Source organism: Petromyzon marinus, chromosome 4 (assembly GCF_048934315.1).
Source record: "Petromyzon marinus isolate PM22_M1 ecotype Great Lakes invasive population chromosome 4, UKy_Petmar_22M1.pri1.0, whole genome shotgun sequence".
Classification (NCBI taxonomy): Eukaryota; Metazoa; Chordata; class Hyperoartia; order Petromyzontiformes; family Petromyzontidae; genus Petromyzon; species Petromyzon marinus.
In genome coordinates this window covers 25,133,558-25,157,063 of record NC_133670.1, presented here as the reverse complement: position 1 = coordinate 25,157,063, position 23,506 = coordinate 25,133,558, and the positions used below count along the sequence as shown (strand labels likewise).

Sequence of the window (23,506 nt, the reverse complement as noted above, 5' to 3'; positions counted from 1 at the left end):
AGGTGCCACGGGTCGACTGACTGAGATGACTGAGATGACTGGCTGATGCACCACCAGTGCCCCCTACTGTGCCAACCTGTTGTTCCCTAGCCACCCGGTGCTCCGCTCGTTGTTGTGAGCGTCGCTCCTCCGCCCTCCGTTGTTGTTGGAGGGCGACTGCCTCCAACTGCCCAGTAGCGTCCTTCACGAGCCTCCTCCACAGAGGCCGATCTTGACACCGCTGGTACCAGTCATTGGCAAGTCCACTCAGCTCCACGTCCTCCTGTACCACATCACTCCATCTCTTCTCTAGCCCGTGCCGCGCCCGTTTAGCCCCCTCAATCCAGCCGAACAAAAGCTGTTTCGGCATGCGGTGCCTGGGCATGCGGGCTACATGACCCAGCCAACGCAGCCTTGCCTGCCGGAGGAGCTCACCGATGGGACCTTGCCCAGATCTTTCAAGGATTTGTGAGCTCCTCACACAATCCAGCCTGGTTAAACCCAGGATGGAGCGTAGGCAGGCTAGCCTAAATGTTTCTAACCAGCGAAGATGTTCCATTAGGGGGGTCCACGTTTCGCAAGCGTAGAGAAGGGAGAGAATGACCGTGGCCGAGAAGACCTGAAGCTTAGTGCGGAGCGACAGATCAGGTAGCTTCCACACAGCGTTACGCAACCGATAAAAAGATATTGTCGCTCGACTGATTCGGAGTGAGACCTCTGCTGTTAAACTGGAGCCGGTCATAAGCACACTGTCGAGGTATGGGAAACTCTCCACTCTCTCCACAACTGCCCCATCACACACAACAACCGCCATTCGCCACTAAGTGGCGGTGACGTCACCACGACGCTTGTGCCAGGCCATGTGCACCTTGAGGCCACGTGAAGTGTCGAACGTCCGCGGACAGGAGGTCACGGGGCAGACCCAGGTGCTACGGGTCGACTGACTGAGATGACTGGCTGGTGCACCACCTGTGCCCCCTACTGTGCCAACCTGCTGTGCCTTAGCCACCCGGCGCTCCGCTCGTTGTTGTGAGTGTCGCTCCTCCGCCCTCCGTTGTTGTTGGAGGGCGACTACCTCCAACTGCCCAGTAGCGTCCTTCACGAGCCTCCTCCACAGAGGCCGATCTTGACACCGCTGGTACCAGTCATCGGCAAGTCCACTCAGCTCCACGTCCTCCTGTACCACATCACTCCATCTCTTCTCTAGCCCGTGCCGCGCCCGTTTAGCCCCCTTGATCCAGCCGAACAAAAGCTGTTTCGGCATGCGGTGCCTGGGCATGCGGGCTACATGACCCAGCCAACGCAGCCTTGCCTGCCGGAGGAGCTCACCGATGGGACCTTGCCCAGATCTTTCAAGGATTTGTGAGCTCCTCACACAATCCAGCCTGGTTAAACCCGGGATGGAGCGTAGGCAGGCTAGCCTAAATGTTTCTAACCGGCGAAGATGTTCCATTAGGGGGGTCCACGTTTCGCAAGCGTAGAGAAGGGAGGGAATGACCGTGGCCGAGAAGACCTGAAGCTTAGTGCGGAGCGACAGATCAGGTAGCTTCCACACAGCGTTACGCAACCGATGAAAAGATATTGTCGCTCGACTGATTCGGAGTGAGACCTCTGCTGTTAAACTGGAGCCGGTCATAAGCACACTGTCGAGGTATGGGAAACTCTCCACTCTCTCCACAACTGCCCCATCACACACAACAACAACCGCCATTCGCCACTAAGTGGCGGTGACGTCACCACGACGCTTGTGCCAGGCCATGTGCACCTTGAGGCCACGTGAAGTGTCGAACGTCCGCGGACAGGAAGTCACGGGGCAGACCCAGGTGCTACGGGTCGACTGACTGAGATGACTGGCTGGTGCACCACCTGTGCCCCCTACTGTGCCAACCTGCTGTGCCTTAGCCACCCGGCGCTCCGCTCGTTGTTGTGAGTGTCGCTCCTCCGCTCTCCGTTGTTGTTGGAGGGCAACTACCTAAAACTGCCCAGTAGCGTCCTTCACGAGCCTCCTCCACAGAGGCCGATCTTGACACCGCTGGTACCAGTCATCGGCAAGTCCACTCAGCTCCACGTCCTCCTGTACCACATCACTCCATCTTTTCTCTAGCCCGTGCCGCGCCCATTTAGCCCCCTCGATCCGGCCGAACAAAAGCTGTTTCGGCATGCGGTGCCTGGGCATGCGGGCTACATGACCCAGCCAACGCAGCCTTGCCTGCCGGAGGAGCTCACCGATGGGACCTTGCCCAGATCTTTCAAGGATTTGTGAGCTCCTCACACAATCCAGCCTGGTTAAACCCAGGATGCATCGTAGGCAGGCTAGCCTAAATGTTTCTAACCGGCGAAGATGTTCCATTAGGGGGGTTCACATACACACACAGACCCACAGTCATTTCCCTTCCAACCTTGTCTGGGCCCGCTCTAGGTCGACTCAGTTTAACCCGAGTACGTGGTGCAGCAGTGTGGTCAAATCCAACCACGGGAAGATAAACGCATTCGTGGCCGAGTGGTATCATTGACACCAGCAAACCCTCTGTGGCACGGATAGGTGCTCGCTAGCAGCACTCGCCCCAACAGTCTTCCAAAGTTGTATATTTGCCTATGAGTATTGTTACATGTATCATACTCACCGAGACTAGCGATTTAATCTGCCGATTTTTAAACCCTTTCACCGGATACTGGTATCCAAAGCACATTTTCCGTCGACCTTTTTTTGGTTTTTGAAGCTGTACGATTACCTTTGAACTCTGTAGGGGTACAACAACAAAACATCGCCAGCCCCACCGCGTCAATCGGTAGGGTTGGAAAAGCATTCACGCGCGTGTTCTAGGACACGTCGCTGGAACGGACGATGGCAGATGGTCAAGACTATTGACGGAGTCGAGGTCAAGGAGGATTGCCGTCCGGATCTCTGGGAGGACGTCCACAGGGGAGATGCGGCGATGAAACCGGCTCCTGTGCAGATCGTAGGCGGCTTACTGGATTCCAGGATCATGAGAAATGGTGGTGGCGTATAGGGAGACCATCATCCAGCAACGGATCGACCAAGGCTGATGACGACAATGATGATGATGATGACCAAGGCGATTCACAAACGTGCGTGCAATTATCACACATCTCAATAGCGGAAAACGCAGAGAGAGGATGGGAGGTTGACGCTGACACAACAGAGAAATTGACTTACATAACGAAGCCGATGCGAGCCTCTGCGCAAAGCTATATTCGGCCGAAGCATTAAAGTCCCCCACGCCCCCCACGGAATGGGAAAGCTGGCGGTGCGTGGGGAATCACTGCCGAGTTTCCACTGCAGCGCGAGGACGCGCGCAATGCGTGCCTCCGATTAGCACGGTTGGCTACGTACGGTGTGAAAGAAGTTCAACATGCATACACAAGCGCCGTCATCCCATTTGAACGAAACAAATAAGCGAACATCACAGCTGCTTCGTATGCATCTGGAAGTACACACTCCCAGAAGGCCGTGTGGTTGAAAAACATGTATTACGGTAATGCAGCTTGATGATGATTGATGATGAATGCTTATTACGATTGATATTTATGATTTCTTTGATAGATGGTGCTCATAATACTTTATGGTAATTCTGCTTCTGTTGACTATGATGATACTAGCGTAGCAACAAGGCCTAGCAGTAGCGCATTCACCATTTGTTCCAGAGGTTCACGGTTCGAATCTAACGGCTGCCCTGATTAATACTGCCGTGGTGTGGTATTAAGCATTACAATACCACGTGTTGTCTGCTTCACAATTGACGTTAAAGTTCCAGTGACGTCATTCACAAGAGTAGGCCGCCGTGTGCCGGCGTCATGGTCCAAATTTTCTACCTAAAAGAAAATACCAGCATATTGCTCAATTGGATTCTGCATGGCAATCATCGCCACACTAATGCTAAAAAGCCTGGCAGGACCCTCCTGAGCAGGAAGAGTCATGCGACTCAGTGAGGCTTCCCTGGATAAACAAGCATGATAAGAGAAACATACTATGAAAGAAATATATATCTGATGATGGTGTAAGAGTCCTACTACAATGTGGACGCAGGGTGCGAAGAGGGAGAAGGGCTGGTGGCCGTAGCGGATTTGGAAGGGGATGGAGAAGCAGACAAGAGGTGGGAGTGCGGGGGAGGTGGAGGCGCGGGAAAGGAGAGAAACGTGTCCCCGTATTTATCTCACCGATGCTGCAGGCTCTCCCATCGACCGATTCACACTTTTAGAAGCAAAAACTCAGAGCTCTGATTAGCACTTTACGAGCATACAGCCCCACGGCGCAGCTTTTTATATCGCAATCTGAGAGCGGAGTGGAGCGGTGCGCACTTGGACTGCCGGAGAGATGCTGCTGCTGCTGCTTCCAGACAATGGTGGCGATGATGCATTTTCAGCATAATTCACGAAATTATCATTTAAAAGTGATATGATTAATTTAACACACGCCGAGCATCGCTGTGGTCATCCGCGAAGACGCTGGGCGCTGTGACCATCAAAACCCGCGGAGTGAACAGGAGGGCAGGGACATCGGCAGCGGACGGCTCGGGGCGAGGGTCAGCGGAGGGCCTCGCGCCAGGGGCCGGGTTCGCTCGGCCGCGAGGCTTGGCGCTGCGCCTGGCGGCGTTGCTCATTGGCGAGCGTCTCTCCCCCATCCTACATTGGGGGGTGGGATGGGGGAGCTGCCGCTGAAGGTCCAGCTCCACTTCTAAAGTCGTATAGTCAAGTCAACAAAACAAAACATGACGGTACAATATTTAATATCAGTCGTGGCTTCACCTCAGCCTCGCCTCGTAAGCCATCGTTTGTGGCCAGGGCGCTTCTGAAAAACGAGTCAATACATCAGTGGGCTTCACCTACTTTGGACTCCTCTATCGTGTTTTTATATAGTTTGACGTTGCAACGTTCTTACCCGCCCCTGCTGAACGTCTGTGAAAAAAGAGCTTTATAGCTCATCGGATTCCTCCAGTGTAAATACAGATTCTGATTTTGAAGCACAGACGGGGGAGGGAGGGGGGGGGGGTGAGCCAGAGCGGATCGCGAAGTTTACTCGTCACGTGCGGCGTTGTGACCCCCCCCCACTCCCATTTAAACAAGGCCACGCTACGGTTGCCTCCCACCCCGAATCTCGTTGCTAGTCCGGTCCTTTTATTTTTTTGTGTTCGTGTTTCGGTTGCGGGATTCACGGCATCGTGAGTTAACAAAAAATAACAGTCGCAGGAAAGCAGGGGGACAATACGCGGACACTGGAAACAAATATTTACCCGGCTCTCTAGACCCCGACACCACGTGCTAATTTGCAAAGTTTGTGGTGGCGACGAGATGATTTTAATTGTTAACTGCAGACGTTTTTATACCGCAGGGCTGCAATTTGGCAAATCTGACATGACGCTTTGCGCAGTTTAGCGGAGCGAAAACGCCGTCGCTTGCGGTCGTTATCATCGGCCGAGCGAGTTCAAATCTCGTTCGGAGGGGGCCACTCGGCACACGATCGCTTTGTGGAAAGTGAATAATGGTATTGATAATCATCACAATTATAATGCTCGCATATTTCACGCAGTCGGATGCAATGTTTGATCGAGCACTCGGAGGCGTGGAGCCAAGGCTCAAAATCCCTCGTATGCCTCCCTGGATGGGTGGGAGCCTGAAGGAGTGAGTCCTGAACAATAGATACACTGGCCCTACTATAGTAATGTGGAATATCCACCGCTATATCGGAAACATCGACGCGAATGAGAACGGCCCCGGGTGCTTGTTTGACCAAGCGGCGGCACCCTTTGCTGTTGAGACACAGCGGAGACTCATGTATATTTGTATTTCACGGCTTCTGTGAAATCCCACGATTCTGACTGTGCATCTCTTCCCGACGCAGTGCCATGAATTTTTCAGGGCCGCATCCATAAAGCACGGCCCTTAAGCGACGGCTAAAACGTCAAAGCACTTGGAAAGCTTCTGGGGAAGCAACGGAAAAATACTCGGCTGTCAGCTCATCCCATCTCACCGTCCCTCCCCCAAAGGAACGGACGAAGAATCCCACACGAGCCAGCGGCGTGCACGTGCGAGGCACAAAGGAAACGCACGGAGCGTTTAGACGACGGAACCGGCCACGATCGGCTCAATGAGAGCGGAGCCCGAACCAGCGAGACGTTCGCGCCGATAACGCACCGGCCTATCGCGAATCTAATGCCGACAACTCACGCCAATTAGATAGCAACTGCAAACCCCGAACAGCAGGAGTCACTGAGACCATAATTCCAATTACTAGCCAATTAGGCCCCTTTCGTCCTGACCCTATACCTAGCCGCTGTTGTGACACAGTTGAGCGTTGGTGCCCCAAAGCCGTGGGAGAGACACCGGGGCAGCTCTTCACTCCCGTCGTGGTGGCTGACCACGAGGCACGAACAACACTCACCCAGAGAGTGTTTGATTTTCCCGTCGTCGTTTTTAACTACCGAACGCACACGCCGCGCGTAACTTGCTTGCGCCGGGCTGCACGGTAAGCCTAAAACGTTGAGTAAATTAATTTAACTCGCCCGTCCAAGGTGGCCATGGACTCGTTAAGCACTGCCAAGCATATAGGCGCGATGGCTGCCACGGAGCGTGCCTCGACGGAACGCAAAACATTGCTCGCACTCCCTTCCCCGGGCCATGGGACCCAAAGATCCCCCGTATAGCCTTAACGGACTGTTGGAGCAAGTGCTGTTAGCGAGCACCTGCTAGAAGCCACGCTCGTCAGTGCAGGTTGAAGGCAGGCAGCATAGACGCGGGAGCATAGAAGTGCGGCCCAACAATGTCTAATTCCTCACGTCCCTCTGCTGCCAACAACGCAGCTGTGCACAGCAGCCGTTAATAACAATTGCGAACTGTGGTTGCCCCTTGAAGCGACATCCAGGCTCAAAGCCGACTTAGCTTCTGAGACCCGACGAGCAAAGTACCGTCGTTATTTGAACCTTATGGCGGGACCCCGGGGGCCCATAAGTCCCCGGCTTTCGCATCTACTGCGTTGCGACGTCATTTTATATCTGTTGAAGGTGAACGACACGGCGATCTGTTCCTCTCGACGAGCTCTACACGATGCGATAAAAAAGTTTCAAAGTTTTGTTTCTTCTGGCGCGTGTCGTCCTCGCTGCTTCGCTTGGACGACATGACAACAGAACGGTCCGCGCCAGGCGGGTCGCGGCGTTTATGTGCGCGGTGGGACGGAGTCGCCAAAAATTAATAAATTAATTACGATTTTGACTTCCGTTTCTTCGGGACCCCGGGGTCCCGCCATAAGGTTCGTTTCTCGATAAACTTGTGAGTGGGGGGGGGGGGGGGAACCCACTAAGCCCATTGTGAGGGTAATACGCAACGGTGATGCGCCGGCCGCGTGATTGACATCGCGGGGTCTTAAACGGAGGTCGCAATCCGCGGAAAGCCCTCTCATCCTCATTAGCTGCTAAGCCTTGCGTTTCATTGCAAGGCCTTCCCTGGGCCTCGGCATCAACAGCCGTGGTGAGGAGCATTTCCCCTGCCGCTTTGGCCGAATAGGGCATCCAGATATCTCTGGCGGGCCTCACACACGAACACGGACGTCTCGTGCAAGAGGGCCTCGCAGCAAAGTCAAGAGGACTGGGCGTAAGGAAATTATAAACGCAGTGTTTTGCTTGTTCAAGAAAATATTCCCCTGGCGATATCTGATTAGTTGCAGCTAAAAGAGATTGGCAAATACAGTTCGTGGGTAGCGTCCCCACCTGTCCAGGATGCTTTCTTGTTGAGGTAGCCATGCTGGGAAATGTCTTCCCAGAGCATTAAACCTCCTGGGTCCTATCAATGGTGCATACGAAATAATTATAATTATTCTCCACCATTAAAACAATGCATTCGCACGTAGTTATCCTCTCCTAGAGTTATCCCCTCGCATGATATGTCCCAATGTATTATAGCTCAGGAGTTGGTACCCTCCTTTGTGGGCCATTTGGAAGTGGTGGGCCTCATGGGGCCATAGGTGGTAGGCCTCAAAGGCGAGATACGGTCCACGGGCTGTAGGATCCAACTCCTGATCTACACGAGACATCTTCATCATCATTGTCGTCGTTATAACGTAATATCGATGCCGTGCCTCCTATTCCAGCAGTCTCGAGTCGCCCGGCGGCAGGAAACCCCCGGTGGCAGCTGTCCCTGTGCGGCATGGAGGTGAAATTAGTATCGGCCTGCAAGTGGGTAAAGGTCTACCAGTGGAGGGGAACGTTGCTACGTGACAATTTGAAAGCCATTCATCAAACTTCGGCAAATTTGGACCATGACTCCAGGCTACCTTCAACGTCCACAGTGACACAGAATCACAATCCGACGAGCTATGAAGATGTTCTTCACAGACGTCCAGCCGTTTTCAAAGGCACACTCGCACGTGTTTGTACGGCCGATACGCGCGCACAGCGTCAACCAGGGGGGGTGGCTGCCGAGCTCAAGCCGCGAGCCTCTGCCTCAAGCGGAAAACGCGCCGTCGCTCGGCCATGTCACCGCCATCCCTCCCCCCCGTCCTGGCCCGTGCACGCTTCACCAACGAGCGAGGATGATATCCATCAGCCGCCGCTTTCCGCGCTCGGTGGCGGGACGTTCCTTCGCCGGTCGGGTGCGAAGGGGCCGGCAAAGCGCCACGGCAGCCAGCGATGGCTCCCGCATTCGGGGACGCGAGCCAGAGCAGAGTCGGCGGAGCACCCCCCCCCCCCGCCCCCCCCCCCCCCCCCCACCGTCATCGACGTTCCAAGTTTTAAATTAAATTCAGAGCTGCTCGATTGCATTAGAGAACTGCAATTGACATACCTAAGTCAATTAGCGCTAAGCCGCGATACGAGATCCTAACGTATTACCGGGATGACTGTGCGCATGGAGATTACGTGCCGGGCGTCTACGCCGGTTCGTGGGGCCCGGTTTGCAGCGTAGAGCCCCGTGGAGCGGAATTAAGTCGTGGTCTTTTGCTGTATTTATACTAAAGGGGGGGGGGATGTTGATATCTGTGTAAAAATGGGACGATAATATTATTACTATTAGACAGTCCTTGATCGATCCACTGCTGGATTTAATGGCTTCACCACACCGCGTCAGTGACGCCGGTTGTTTTCACCGTGCTTGACCACGCTGTCCGGTGCGGGTTCATGAAGGATCACCCAGGGCCAAATTTCATTTATCACTCACCAGCCTGGGCTAGGAATCTAGTACACGATTGAAACAAATGCATTTTTTATGTTTCCACTTAAGGCCCACTGAGCTATGTAGCTTTTTTTCAGAAGCGACCTGGCCAGGTTATTGTGGACATTTATCGCAATGTAAGCATATTTTTGTGCAAAACAAATATATACCCCACGGCGTCGAGGCTTTTTGTGCTTGCTCCTCAGGGGAACGTCTGGCACATTCGTTGTGACGTCACTGCAGTGAGGCAGGAGGTACGGATCGAAGTGCTGGATTCTGAGCAGCTCGAAAATTTGTCGTTTGGGTTTCATGATTCAACTTGTTTACTCGCGAAAGCCTCGCCAAGTCGCACGGCTCTTTTCCATTGAGCACGGGTTCTGTCAAGTTTACGCAATCGGTGGGGGGGGGGGGTGGCAACGATTGCTCCGAATAATCCCAACGGAATAATTGGAGACGGATGCTAGCAAGACAGGGAGAAGCAATGGCAAGGTACGGGAAGAGAAGCTAGCAGCAGCAGCAGCAGCGTGTTGTAGATGAGGCGAGCACGGTGGTGGTGCCGGCTGGGAGCCCACCGTGGGCACGCGATGGGCGGGGAAGTTGCCACGGCCGCGGTATCGGGGAGCGGTCTCCACGAGTCCGGCGAACAGGAGCACACGGTGGGAGAGACGGTTAGAGCGGGTCTATGGGTCTCTGTGTGAGCCTGTGGGTCTTTGTGTGCGAGTCTGCGGGTCTCTGTGCAAGTCTATTGGTTTATATATTGTATTCTACGGGCTCTATGTGCATCTATGGGTGTCGGTGTGAATCTGTGGGTTTCTTTGCGAGTCCGTGGGTCTCTGTGCGAGTCTGTGGGTCTCTGTGCGAGTCTGTGGGTCTCTGTGCGAGTCTGTGGGTCTCTGTGCGAGTCTGTGGATATCTCTGCGAGTGCAAGAGCAGATGGGTGGGAGACTGTCAGGGCACACTTGGAAGTCACGTGTCGGCCGTGCAGCAGCTGCGGTTGTGCAGTGGAGGGGAGAAAGTGTCAGCTGCATTAACGGCTCTGGCGACTGTAACATCGTGATCTTGCATGAGCCCAACGGAGCACCACTCCTGCTGTGATTTTACATTTAATTTTCTCACTCACAGAAACGTCAAACTCACGTCAGACCCGCCGGGAGCTATAGCCTGGACAGATATCCTCGAGAAAAAAAAAACAACTATTTGTTTTGAGGTTTCATTGTCCTTTGGATGACTGTTTCAGCAAAATACATTGCACAACAACATCACCACACGAGCTCCTTAATCAAGGGGGAGGCTCAGGAGACACTGCGCATAGTGGGTCGCAGGAGAGGTGCGTGCGGGATAAAAAAAAAAACACAAACGAACATCCCATTAATTGGAAAGTTGGCTCTCCCAATTAATCAGTAACACCTCGAGACAAAATACCAAAAACAGATCTTGTGGACTAACAGAGAGTCGAAAATAGATTTCAGGAGGAGACGTTCGCACCGATACAGGGACACCCTGAGGCCAAACGATCTGGAGCGCGATTTAAAAAGGGATGATGCGTTCTCGGAATGCAAAGCCTTAAACAAAAGGTGTAATAATTCAGCATTACTCGATATAAGTTTCCTTTCGGAGACACGGTAGCTTTACGGTTTTTTTCTGATACTTATAAATGAGGCACAGTATGCTCAATGCACTGCTGGATGAAGGCATCCCCCAAGCCGCCGCCATCGCTCACTGCGATGTAATAATAATACTGTAATAATAATGATGATATAATATTATAATTATAATCCTTCTGCACTTGAGCTGATTTAATTGCTCCATCTCCTCGGCGGACGTTACGTCGGATGCGTTCCGTATCCTCGGATGTCGCTCCGTTATTATTCTTGTCCACCGGCCACCATTCCTTCTAGCAACATGTCCTGCCCAATCTTATTGACTTTTCTAAACAGTTTGAACTCTGTAACTGACCTCACCTCTATCTTCTTGCGTTTCTCTTTCTGCCTTTCAACGTAACTCCAAGCATGCGTTCACCGTGATTCTTTGCGCACTTTTCAGTTCGCCCACGGACTTTCTGAACCACGTGACGACGTTGCAGGTAGTCCACACCGTGTAATTACGCAATCGCACAATATTTACATTGGCCTTTCATCTTCATAGTTTAGGTGTTGGTGATTTGGCCTTACCCAAACACAGCCAATGCCTCTCGGTTCCATCTTCTCCATTGAATAAGGGCAACAGCCGGAAATTATGATTATCCAGTGCTCTTGTCCCGAAACAATTGTTATGGCAGTTCAACTGACAACACCGCACTAGTCATTCTTCGCTGTAAAAACACATACAGTTGAAAGGTTAGCGGACTCGAGTGATGCTGGCATTGTACTTTTGTAATATTATACACACGTTTGACAAATCAAATGTTGTCCTGCAACAACAACTCCCACACCTCGAGTGGTCCCTACCAACGCAGCGGACACGTTGGCCCAACGCAAGGCACTCGTACGCCCAGGGTTTAATAACAGCCACTCAACGTCTGTTTGCGCTTTCGTTCTTTCTCGGTAAATCTTACAATGAGTACAACTGGCCTGACGAAGCAGCCTCCCTCTCCCCTGCCGCAGGCTCATGCGTACCGCTAAACTTGCCGGACGGTCAGCAGCTCGAGGGAGAGCTCCCGGTGTCAACAAGAGACGACAGCCAACGCAACGCGCACACAAAACGAAGCCACCACGGTGCAACAACTGTTCACCGTGATCACAATTCAACGCAGCACACTCGACGAGAATGGGTGGTAAAGCGAGGCAAAGTGTGAAATTGGTCGTTAAATTCTGGTCGGATAGGTACATTGTAGCTGTGGCGCTGGGTATGGTCAAAGAAGTCCCATGTGACACAGACTGCATGGGCAGGCCTTCATCCGACAGTGGATTGATAAAACGGCCGTACAAAATCACGTAACATACACGGTGACCAAGTAATACGTGCAATTGGCCGTTATTCGATGACCGGGAAAGAATATCATTTTGAGATGGGGGTCCTTAATGGGTCCTCCGAGTTTTCCTTCCACGTTTAGAAGCACGCGCTTAGGGTATTTGGCTGCTGTAAATGTCCACGTGATAAGCCAGAAACGTCGTGATTTATCTTATTTTATGCCTACGTGACTTTACCGAAAGAACCAAACAGTATAAGCCAGTTTGTTGGGCTACCATTTGTGGCCAGGTCGCTTCCGAAAAAGAGCAATGCAGCTCAGTGGGCCTTACCTGGTAAAATAAAACATGCTTTAGTTTGTAGTTTTATGCAATCAAATTCTGCTGTAGGCATCGCTACATGGGGCCCTGAATCCATCGGAAATCTCACAGAGCAGTGGCAAGCCCCTTGTGTCGGAGTGTGGCCAACCACTTTTTTATATCGGAAAATAAAGATGACAAAAATGTATAAACGACAATATTATTAGATGTACGCAGAGGATCATTCTAAAAAATGAAAAATGTTATCATTCAGAACGTATTTTGGGATGTATCACGTGGAATTCTGAGGCAGTCGGAAATTAAAAAGATTTTAACGTAAAATCCATACATCACGTCGACGAGTGGAGAGCGGCTAATTACCAAACGACAGCGAGCACACGTGTAAATGTATATACAGCACAGTACGTATTGTTTTCTCGCAAGCACGATTCATCCGCAACCTGGACAATCCGCCCACGGATAATCGACGAGCAACACTGGGCGAGCTGCTTGCCACGCAGCGCTCGCGTTCTGTCCACTGAGCACGAATGCCCCGCGGACTTGGACACGTGCACCGTATTCTCACGCACGCATGCACACACGGGAACGCACACACGGGAACGCACACACGGGAACGCACACACGGGAACGCACACACGGGAAGGCACACACGGGAACGCACACACGGGAACGCACACACGGGAACGCACACACGGGAAGGCACACACGGGAAGGCACACACGGGAACGCACACACGGGAACGCACACACGGGAACGCACACACGGGAAGGCACACACGGGAACGCACACACGGGAAGGCACACACGGGAACGCACACACGGGAACGCACACACGGGAACGCACACACGGGAACGCACACACGGGAACGCACACACGGGAACGCACACACGGGAAGGCACACACGGGAACGCACACACGGGAAGGCACTGCTCCGTCACGCGGCCCGCACGTGCGCGTCTCGCAGCGCCAGCTCACCGAGCGACACGTGGGAGATCCATCGCCAACCGGGAGGGGGTGCGGGGCAGGCGCCAGGTTTGGGGAGAGTGGGGGGCAGAGATGAATTGAGCCTTGGGGTAGAATGCTGGGATAGTTTAGGGGTGGCGGGGGGGGGGGGTGCATGCTCGCGAAGATTTTACTGTGGCCGCTGTTGCTGCTTTGCCAGCGCATGAACTGACATAAACACACCTGGGTGTATTTACATGTACGGCTAGTCCTCACTTGCCGCGTGTTCACACTCGAACGTGTATTTGCTATAACTCGCTTCTTCCATTAGGGAACACTTTTCACGCAACCCAGAACGCGTGCCCATTATAACACGGAATTCGCACCGCTATAACGCGGTACACGCACCGCTATAACGTGGAACACTCACCGCTATAACGTGGAACGCTCACCGCTATAACGTGGAACGCTCACCGCTATAACGCGGAACGCTCACCGCTATAACGCGGTACACGCACCGTGTACCGCGTTATAGCGTTTGTCGTTTGGTTGACGACTTTCTTGAGCTGTGCGGCTGAGTGGCACGAGACAGCAGCGAGGCGGCGTGCCCTCAGTTATTTGTCCCGCCATCTTGCTGCGCGTGCGTAGTAGTGCATCGCGTCTCTCTGAACGTTAGCGTTACATTATTTATGGGGAAATTGTTTTTTTCTCCGAATGCGTTTTTCGCTTCACGCAGCGCTTTTCGGGAACGCCTCTCCCGCGTTATTTTCTACGTGACGCCAAGTCGACAACACGCCTCCTTCCCTGGCTTGGGCGTCGCGGGATGTCTATCGATTTGTCTGAGTGGCTCGCAGGCGGGCAGCAGGGACTCCCAGGATGGGAGCCTCCATTAGAGATACACCAAAGTCCATTACCGCTGACTGACCGCTGGAATTCTGCAACGTTTAATGGCAATTTTTATTGGTTATGATAACAATAAAATGTCTCGCTTGTTTATTTCAACTTTTAACAAAATATATGTTACGTGATTTAACATTTCTGGATAGCAACAAAATAATAATAATGTTGTGGTGGGGTGGAGTGATGGTATAGTGGTTAGGGCAATGCATACGTGATAATCCCAAAGGGTTTAAATCAGTGAGACTCCCAACTGAAAAAAACCTTGAGAAGCCATTTTGGTAAATACTAAATAAAAAAAATATATTTCCCCAATTTTTTAACGCAAACAGAAATATAAAAAAAATCGCCAAACTAAACTTTACATATACAATAAGCTCGGGGAGACAGCGATTTAAGTTATGGGGACAATCTGAATAACTGGGTGCAACTCGAAGTATCTAATGCCAAGTCCTTGAGTACATATATATCAAGTGTATATAAAGTATCTTCAAGTTTCGGTCCCAAACGACGCCCCTCTGAGTTCATTCGTGCACGCAGACATTGAACTGTCAAGCACTGCAGTAGGCGAGGGCGAGTCCACTTTAGGAGAAACGAAGGGGGGGTTTACTCAACGAGCTTGCAAAGCAGCAATAGGCCGCTCAGTGAACTCCCCCATAGTTAATGAAATAACAAATAATAACCTTGAATAGTTATTAATTTCCCCTCTTGTTCCTCACAGAAAGGGTACGATACCGAAGACTAAAACCTAAGTATGGAAAAACAAATCGTTGGAAAGGTTCGCGGTTCAACTCCGGCAGGCCGCCCCGGTTATGGCTGCGAGCGTATTTAACAACAAAAGTACTGAGCGCCGTCTGCTTCACAGTGACGTCATTTGCTACGAGGAGGCCACGGTGTGCCGGAGTCATGGTTCACATTATCCAAATTCAAAACTTTCCCGCGGGTTGCTCAATTGGGATTGCACGCAGCAGCGATCATCGCCGCCTCTTACTGCCGGACTGATGCCCACTTGCAGGCCAGGCACCGAATCGCCGCGCGCCACACAGGGACAGCTGCCGCTGGGGGCGCCCATTTAAACGTGTCGAGACGCGATGCGATCTAAGTCGCGTATAAAGCGCCCCGAGATGCCCTCGGCTTAATGGAGAGTGGCTCTATCAAACACAAATCATTTCAATGATTATTAGGTGTTCACATATTCCTTCTGGGGGGATAAATAATCGTGGAAGCAATATTCCTTTCGCCTATTTGTTCCCAACGTCCTTCCGTCAGCTGGACGGGGATGGGGCTGGCGGAGGAGTGCGTGTCCAGCCGGGAAGAGCTTTGCGATCGATGCTCGATGGGGAGGGGGGTGGGATGTAAGCCTCTTGGAACCACAGACTCTGGAGGAGACGCTAATGCCAATGCGTCTCTCGGCTCTCTTACTGAGCCGAGCGCTTTAGGGAAAAGATGAAGGGAATATTTATGCCGTGTCGAGCTTTTAAGACGTGGTGATGTTTTCCGGTTGAACCAGCAGTTCATTGATTCGTTTTAACGCGTAGGCTTTTGCGAACAATGTTCAGATTCATTATTGATATTTGGGTCAGATCGGATGAGTAGATTGTGTGTCGTTCACCCTCCTCCACCCAATTGCCTGACAATGCTGGTTGTAACTACCAATGAAACGTCGTACCCAGTTATCGTGTGGATCGCTATCAAGCACACCGGTGTGCCGAAGCGGTAATAAATTGGAACGCTAATTCACGTGACAACTTTATTCATTGGTTGTGTCGGATGGAGGAGGGTTGTACGACACAACATTTTACTCACGTGATCTGATGCAAAAATCATTTAGGAATGTTATCCATACTCTTTGGTTCTTTCGGTAAAGTCACGTAAGAACCAAAGAGTATGGATTCCTGCAGTGACGAAAGCTTCAAATCATTTAGGAATGTTATCCGCTTTATTTTGTCCATTAGCCGTTTACGTTCGCGGCTACGCATCGGATTTACAAAGCGGCTAAACGCAGCTGCTGCTTCTCAAGGTGTGGCTGCTTACAGTCACGCGAGGCGTTCGCGTTACCTGCGAGCTGTTGGCGTGGCACCGGTGCGTCCCTGCGAACCAGCCGGCGCTCTCCTCCGCGCACTGATCAATTTCCTGGCCGTGTAAGTCCAGGTCCAGCCTCAGGGTGCCCCTGTAGCCAGCAGTAGCAGCAGCAACAACGGAAGACAAAGATCAGCCACGAAGGCTTTCACAGACTGTTGAGTGCAAGTGCTGTCAGCGAGCAGCTATTTAGGCCTCCACGGAGCACGAGAGAGTGGTGTGGTGAGAGCATCGCCCAGGCACCGTGCTCTCCCCAAGTGCTCGTGTTTATATTCAGCAACAGACAACTCATTTAGGGCTGAGTCGACCTTAGGGGAGACACGGGGAAGGGTTCAGGTAACCACTGACGTGAGCCAAGCGCAGGATATCAAACTCGGACTTGTGGGTTCGTAGCGCAGGGAAATACGCACCAATTTTAGGATGAATTTGAAAATGACACGGATTTAACAGACGAGGTGTCTCGGGCAAAACAAATGTGTTTTTGTTTGTTATATTCAATGAAAGGCACAACGTAAAGTGGCTAAGTAAGGTATGGGTATAACTTGTGGAAGGTCTTCGCTTTGCCGACCGGTTACGTCATTTCTAGGGCCCAGATGTTGAATGTCTCTGTGTGTTTGATGAGGCCGGGAATGTTTTTTAACCAACACGAGAAGACCCCGTCGAGTGACCCTCACGGCAAGATGCCACGAGTAACTTCCTGCCACAACATCAGTTATTTTGGTATCCTTCTACAACTAAAGGGTAAAGGCGCATCCCTGCAATCGCTGGTTCATGCCACTGCGGGTGGAAGATCCCCACTCTCGGGGACCCCAGGCGAGACCCTCTCGAGGGTGTATTTGGCCTGCTCTTCCGCGCCGGCCGGACATTTTGGAAGACACGTTAGATCACCCACACTTTACCCCACCGCGCATGAACTGCCGATCACCTATGAACTCTGCTGCAGACGTTCATAATGCTGGGTAGACAGAGGCGGGGAAGGAGCGGGGGGTTAAGAAAGCTGCCCCATTGTGTCCACTGCCGGGCTGGGAGATCGAAGTGGTGACCTCCGGATTGCGAGTCTCGTATGTAACCATGGCAGCTTCCCCATAACGCAAAAAAATCTGCTAATCTGGCACTGCCAAAGCCTCAAGTGAAAGTGTCTTCAAGCTCAAACAAGCACAGCCCCCCCCCCTTATGGCCGTGGTATAATTTCCACATTTCTATGGAAGGTGCCAGTCTCAAACAAAAGACAACCACCTCTGACTTTCACCAAAGTTGTCCCCATCTTTATCAGCCCCAGGAGGACGCAGGCCTGCGTCGTGTGCCGACCAGGATTTTAACTTAAGGCTTTCCAATTGTGATCAGAGAACCCTCAAACATCACTGCCCCGACCGGACAATGTCAAGCCACGAGCCGCTCCGTTTTTTGACAGCAGCCCGGCATAAAGTTTTGCCCACCGTCTGATGCATCCCAAGGTCACCAAATTAGAACAATGTCCCGGAACTGTCTTACTTGCACCCCACATTATGTCTATTTTTGCTTCCACAGTACAATTCTAGATAATCGAAAGCATTAGTTACAAGAGAAATGCAGGCGCGATAGGGTACTTTTCACCAGACCTTCATAAAGCGCGCTCGCGAACGAACACGCACGCAGATTAATTTGCATTAATGGACAATTGACCTTTACGTAATGCAACTACGCCTAATAGGGTTACGTGGTATTTTGCTGTTTTATAGTAGCGCCGAACCCAGGGCTATTTCCGAATTATGAGCGCAGCGCCGAGCAGATCCTTACCCAGATTGGCGCGCTGTGCGCCCCTGCTGCACATCACGTTGCACACGGGCAAACGCACTCCAGCAGCCCCTATCGGCGAGCCGCATTCCCCTCCACGCTGTCCAAGCCGGAGCCAAAGTCTCCGCTTGATTTGCCCGTGGCAACGCGGGGGAGCCCATTAAGATCAGCGCGGCGAAACAAGAGCAAGAAGAAGGAGAAGAAAAAAGCCCCACACATCCGTACAGCCTCGAGGTGGCCGGGGTTTTGTTTTGAGATCCGCGGACACGTCTACCCACGCATGATGTATCGACACGTCCCGTCCCGCGGGAGAAACGGCGCTCGTAATTGATGCCCCTGCCACTGCCACCACCAGCGAGGGGGTCTGGAGGCGCTCGCTCGCTCGCTCGCCACCGCGGGGCCCGCCGCGCTGCGCGGGCGGCCGCGAGTTTCATCTGCCGATGGAGCCGCTCGTCACGGCCCGTGGGCTCGCTGCACATCGCCCGCCGCACTGTTTGCTCGCTGCACGGGTCGCTCGCTGCATGTCACTCGCGGTGGCGTTCACTCGCTGCACATCACTCACAATGCAGTTCGCTCACTGCACATCGCTTGCTGCACATCACTCGCTACGCAGTTCGCTCGCTGCACGTCGCTCCCTGCACTTCGCTCCTTGTGCGGTTTGCTCGCTGCACTGCGCTATGTGCAGTTCGCTCGCTGCACAACGCTATGTGCAGTTTGCTCGTTGCACTGCGCTATGTGCAGTTTGCTCGCTTCACAACGCTATGTGCAGTTCGCTCGCTGCACAACGCTATGTGCAGTTCGCTCGTTGCACTGCGCTATGTGCAGTTCGCTCGCTGCACGGCGCTATGTGCAGTTCGCTCGCTGCACAACGCTATGTGCAGTTTGCTCGCTGCACTGCGCTATGTGCAGTTCGCTCGCTGCACGGCGCTATGTGCAGTTTGCTCGCTGCATGTCGATCTATGCAGTTCGCTCGCTGCACATCGCCCGCTACCTGCACTCGCTCGCTGTGCAGTTAGATCGCTGCAAGTCGCTTGCCGCACGTCGCTTGCAATTTTTTAAAATTTTCAGAGCAAAAATGCCAAATAAGGTTCCCATTCAGGCCCCCTCGGAGTTGATGCCCAGGGCAAACTGCTCCACCTTTGCCCCCTGCCGCCAACTGCGGCCCTCTCTACTGCTACGGCTGAGGGCTGCTCGCTCGCCACCTTTGGCCCGGCACTTTCAGTGCACGTTTGGCGGCTTTCCTCTGCTGGTCGGCCGAGCCGTTTGGGGTAAGGTTCAATCATCCGTCCTGCCGGTGGACCGCCTCTGAAACGGCTGTGCGTGGTTTGGGAACACAGCGCCGTCTGATGCCGCGTTCTGAGTTTCATCAACCAGAGCAGGTGGCTCTAATCGAGAAACCTGGGGGGTGGGGTGAGTGGGGGGAGATGAAATGTAATTTAAAAAAAATATATGTATTATAATAAATTAATAAATATAAAACCACCCGCTGCCTATCTCGTCGGAACCCAATTAGCCATATCTGGCTTAGGTCGATTAATGAGACAGGTAGGGAGGGAGGATTCAGTGCCCGGTCCAAACTCGCTCCGTGGTGTGAGTCACGGCGCTGACAAGGCCTGAAGGGGGCGGGGGGAGGCGGGGGGAGGCGGGGGGAGCCACGGTTTTGATCTCAGCGGCGATTTCTGAGATTTATTTTAATTCAGAATCTAGCATTTACCAGGAATCTAACGATTTGCCCCCACAGCCCCCCCCCCCCCGGCGATTTGACAAATTGTCACATTCAGGTTTACAATACGATTTATCGTAATTATGGTCTTATTTATATTGTTAAGTCTTCTTTGTACTACCTGGTGTGGAATAAGAGCTTCACAGCTCATCGGATTTCTAAAGTATAAATCAATATTCTGATTCTTTATAATTAGCGTATGGACAGCATTGCGGTGGTTAAAGTGCCCAAGCCTCCAACCTTTTGTCCCTCCGACTCACGACAACTGATGGCCTCTGATGTATTTTGGTCACTTTTCATCTCGCGCTGCATGGACCCTGGCGTGTGATGGCGATGGGCTACACGGGCAGAATGTGTGCGCGTGTTCTCACCTCTCCACATGTATGTGTGTGTTCTCATCGCAACTCATACTCCGCAAAATCACCATTGCCACCAGCACTGCCATCTTCATTCACCAGGACCTCACTGACGTCCCTCCGCATCGCTTCAAGTCCCAGAGTCTGGAATGCTATTGCCAATAAACTGCAACTTGAATCGCTACAAATGAGATCTTCTCTAAAAACTGCTCTAGAGGAGTTGTACACCCCTAGCTGCCACTGCTATTCATTGGCCTAAAATAAATTAAAATATGTTGCTCCGGATGACGCTGCAAAGTATTATCTGTATTTTGATTGAGCGTGGTGATCTTAAAGGTGCATTGAAAAATGTGATACTCCGACTGATGCTTCTGTTGTTGTGGAGTAATTCATGCAGCCAGCTTTGGCTCTAGGATTTGGTGTTACATGTTATTTATGTAGTTTATTGTAAACATTCGGTCACAGTCCCTGTGATTACAGTTACGTTGCAATTATGGCTTTATTTTTTGGTGATTTCGAAAAGTTTTTTGGTTTGGACATGTTTGTTTTGTTGTAGTGCGGAGTTAGACTGATGGCCTTAATCTAAGTTTTCTTGTGGTTGTTGTTGTTGTTGTTTGACTTGCATCCCACTGGGACTTTTTGCACACAGCGTTGGTGTACGGTGCTTTTTTCAGGAATATTTTGCTGTTTTTTTCATGGATTTTATGTTTGCAGAGTCACATAGTCACTTTAAGATGTTTTTCTTGTTCGTGTTTTTGTTTGTTGTGGCTCAGGATTATACCAAAAAAAATAAACTGAAAACTGATATAAACTGAATGTCCTTTTGGACCCATGCACTTAACCTTAAACGATGCGAATTCAACCCCCGATTAAGCTTGAGGAGCCGAATGGAGTTCAAAAGAACTCACAAACACCTTGTTGTGAAAGACCAAACACAGAAGATCCCTAGGGTTTGATCTTCCACGAAGCTCATGGTCCGCCCTAAAACACATCCACTGCGCAAACCACAGCAGCAGACGTGGATGCACAAATTGAATATAAACACTCTCCAACAGTGTGCTACTGCGGTCATCCAGAACAAACAGTACAACGTAATAACGACGGAATGCCCGATCCACACATACGAAGGAGACATCACAGCGATACACTCCGCTGCTCATGACGTGGTTGTCTGGCTTGACCACCTGAATGTGAAATTGTGGTTGTCGCTCTGCATCTACATCAACTATAAGAAAGAAATAAACTGCCATCCTCACTATCATCATCATCATCATCGTCGTCATCAATTCATCATTACGTGGCATTGATTCGTGCGCTTACAAAATATCAATATCCTAATCACCGAATCGACAAACCCACGAAATGCCCAACAATCCGTGCGTGCCGCGCGTGGCCCTCGTGGCGAGACGGACCCGCGCCGCCTCTTAGCAAGAGGCCCCGGGCCCTCCTGCTCCCCCCCGTGGCCGCCTGTCACCGCTCGCTCGTCCGGGGGCTGTTTGCGCGCCGCCGGCCGGGGCGCCGAGAACGGTCCTCGTCACGCACCTGACAGCACAGGAGGCTCGGCTATTAATACTCCTGGGCGACAACAACTCATCTCGTCCCCGCCAAAGTTTGACAGCTCCAACAGGCGCGCTTGCTTACACAGCGAGCGGTGGGGGGTGAAGCAGGGTGGGGCGGGGAGGCGTAGTGTGGACGTCCCGTCTATCCAGTTCTTGCATCAATCAATTAAGGTGGCTGGGTCACGCTCATTAGGATTTGATTTTTTTTCTGGATTCGTTAATCGCCGAGGGCGGCCAAGCCGGCGCTAAGCTCTCTCGAGATGATTTCTGACGGGAGAATCAACACGATTCACCTGTGGTCTGAAGCACTGGTGCCGAGGCAGGTCAAATACCCATCGGCCGTGCTCTCAGAAGTGGCAAGCGCTAAAGCTATGGAGGTCGTAAGTGTGTGGCGGTTGGCCGATGTAAATATCTTTCTGGGGTCGGACAAAATAAGTCAGTCCACCGCGGCTTTTCCATCGGTGTGTTAGCCTCCGCCAAAGGAATGTGGAATGTCCACCACAGGACGAGCTCTTCCCAATTGGCCCTTGCCTGGTTAAATACACAAACACCGAACCGTGAGAACAACGCACGATTGCTGAGCATTGTTTTAGCACGGGCTGGCTGCGTACGGTGCGAAATAAGTCCAACATAAATATATACAGTGCAGAGCTATCGTCTCTCTTTCCCGGCGCCTTGAGACTGCGGAGCTCCCGCCCACTGCTTCAGGGCCGCCAGGAGAGATGGGTGCTGCGACATTGTTAATTGGGAGCAGGGAGACTCCGCGACTTGACTGTCGGGCTTGGTGTTGCGAAGAGAAAAGTGGAAAATGCCACCACTGTCCCGAGATGAGCGACGTAAGAGGCGAGACCCTTGCACTTGTGGACGGGAAGTGGAGCTTGATGACGGCGCTCATGAAGATGATCGTGGAGGTATTGGTGATAAAGGTGACACTCAAAAGGATGACATTGATGAGCGACGATAATGAAGGTGCAGGTGGTGATGATGGTGAAGATGGTTTCATTTATTGACAGACAGAAAACCCATATGTATGAAGAAAAAGAAAAAAACCCACTGCAAGCGTAATTAACATTCTGCAAACGTAATTAATCACAAACCTAGCGCAGTACTGAAAGAGCAGGAGAGGAGAAGGCCATCAGCTGCCAAGTGGCGGGACGAGCACGCAGTGTGGGTGCTGGGCCATGACCAGCATGATGCCACCCCTACCCCTCGAACCTGCCAGCCGCAGTACTCTACTCACTCCCCCAGTGACCGCAGAGCCCGAACCAACGCAGCTTTCCATTCAATATCATTTTCATATAACGTTTTTTTTTCCATCGAGCCCCCTTCTCGCGGGATGAGACGGCGGGGCCAAGTCAATGACGCAGCCCACCTCGAGGGGCTGGCGGCGGCAGCAGCCAGATCAGGTCGGATGCACCTCGACTCGGGTAAAGCCACCGTCCATCCATTCGCCTGCAGTCCACCGTCCGTGTATTATTGATCGCTCTTCGGAGTACAGAATGGCGCGTCCGGAGGGTGGCGGTTTCAGTTGACATCGGCTGGCCACGATCCGCTCTGCTTCTTACGCAACGCGCGGTCGGTGCGCACCTCGTGGGCGAGCGGCGTTGGACCGGCGTCGCGTGCTCGGCGTTCACAGGGCGCGTGTGCGAGGTAGGGTAAGGTGGGCTGCGCGAAAGAGCAATTTGAGCTCGCGACTTCAAGGTCGTGAGTTCAAATCCTCGATTCATGGTCATAAACTCAGCCTATGATCATCAATTTTTTTGCGTGGTGTCAGATATTGCGACGTTGGCGAAAACGTGCACAAGTCACATC

General features: G+C 52.1%; 1 protein-coding gene across 1 annotated transcript in view; it reads right to left on the bottom strand.

Moving 5' to 3' along the window:
- Positions 1-23,506, bottom strand: part of LOC116937591 (metabotropic glycine receptor-like) — a 55,588-nt gene that overhangs the window by 23,530 nt on the left and 8,552 nt on the right. Inside the window, exon 2 of the mRNA XM_032944742.2 lies at positions 16,263-16,374. Within this exon, the coding sequence (XP_032800633.2) occupies positions 16,263-16,374 (112 nt within the window). The remainder of the gene's footprint in view (positions 1-16,262; positions 16,375-23,506) is intronic.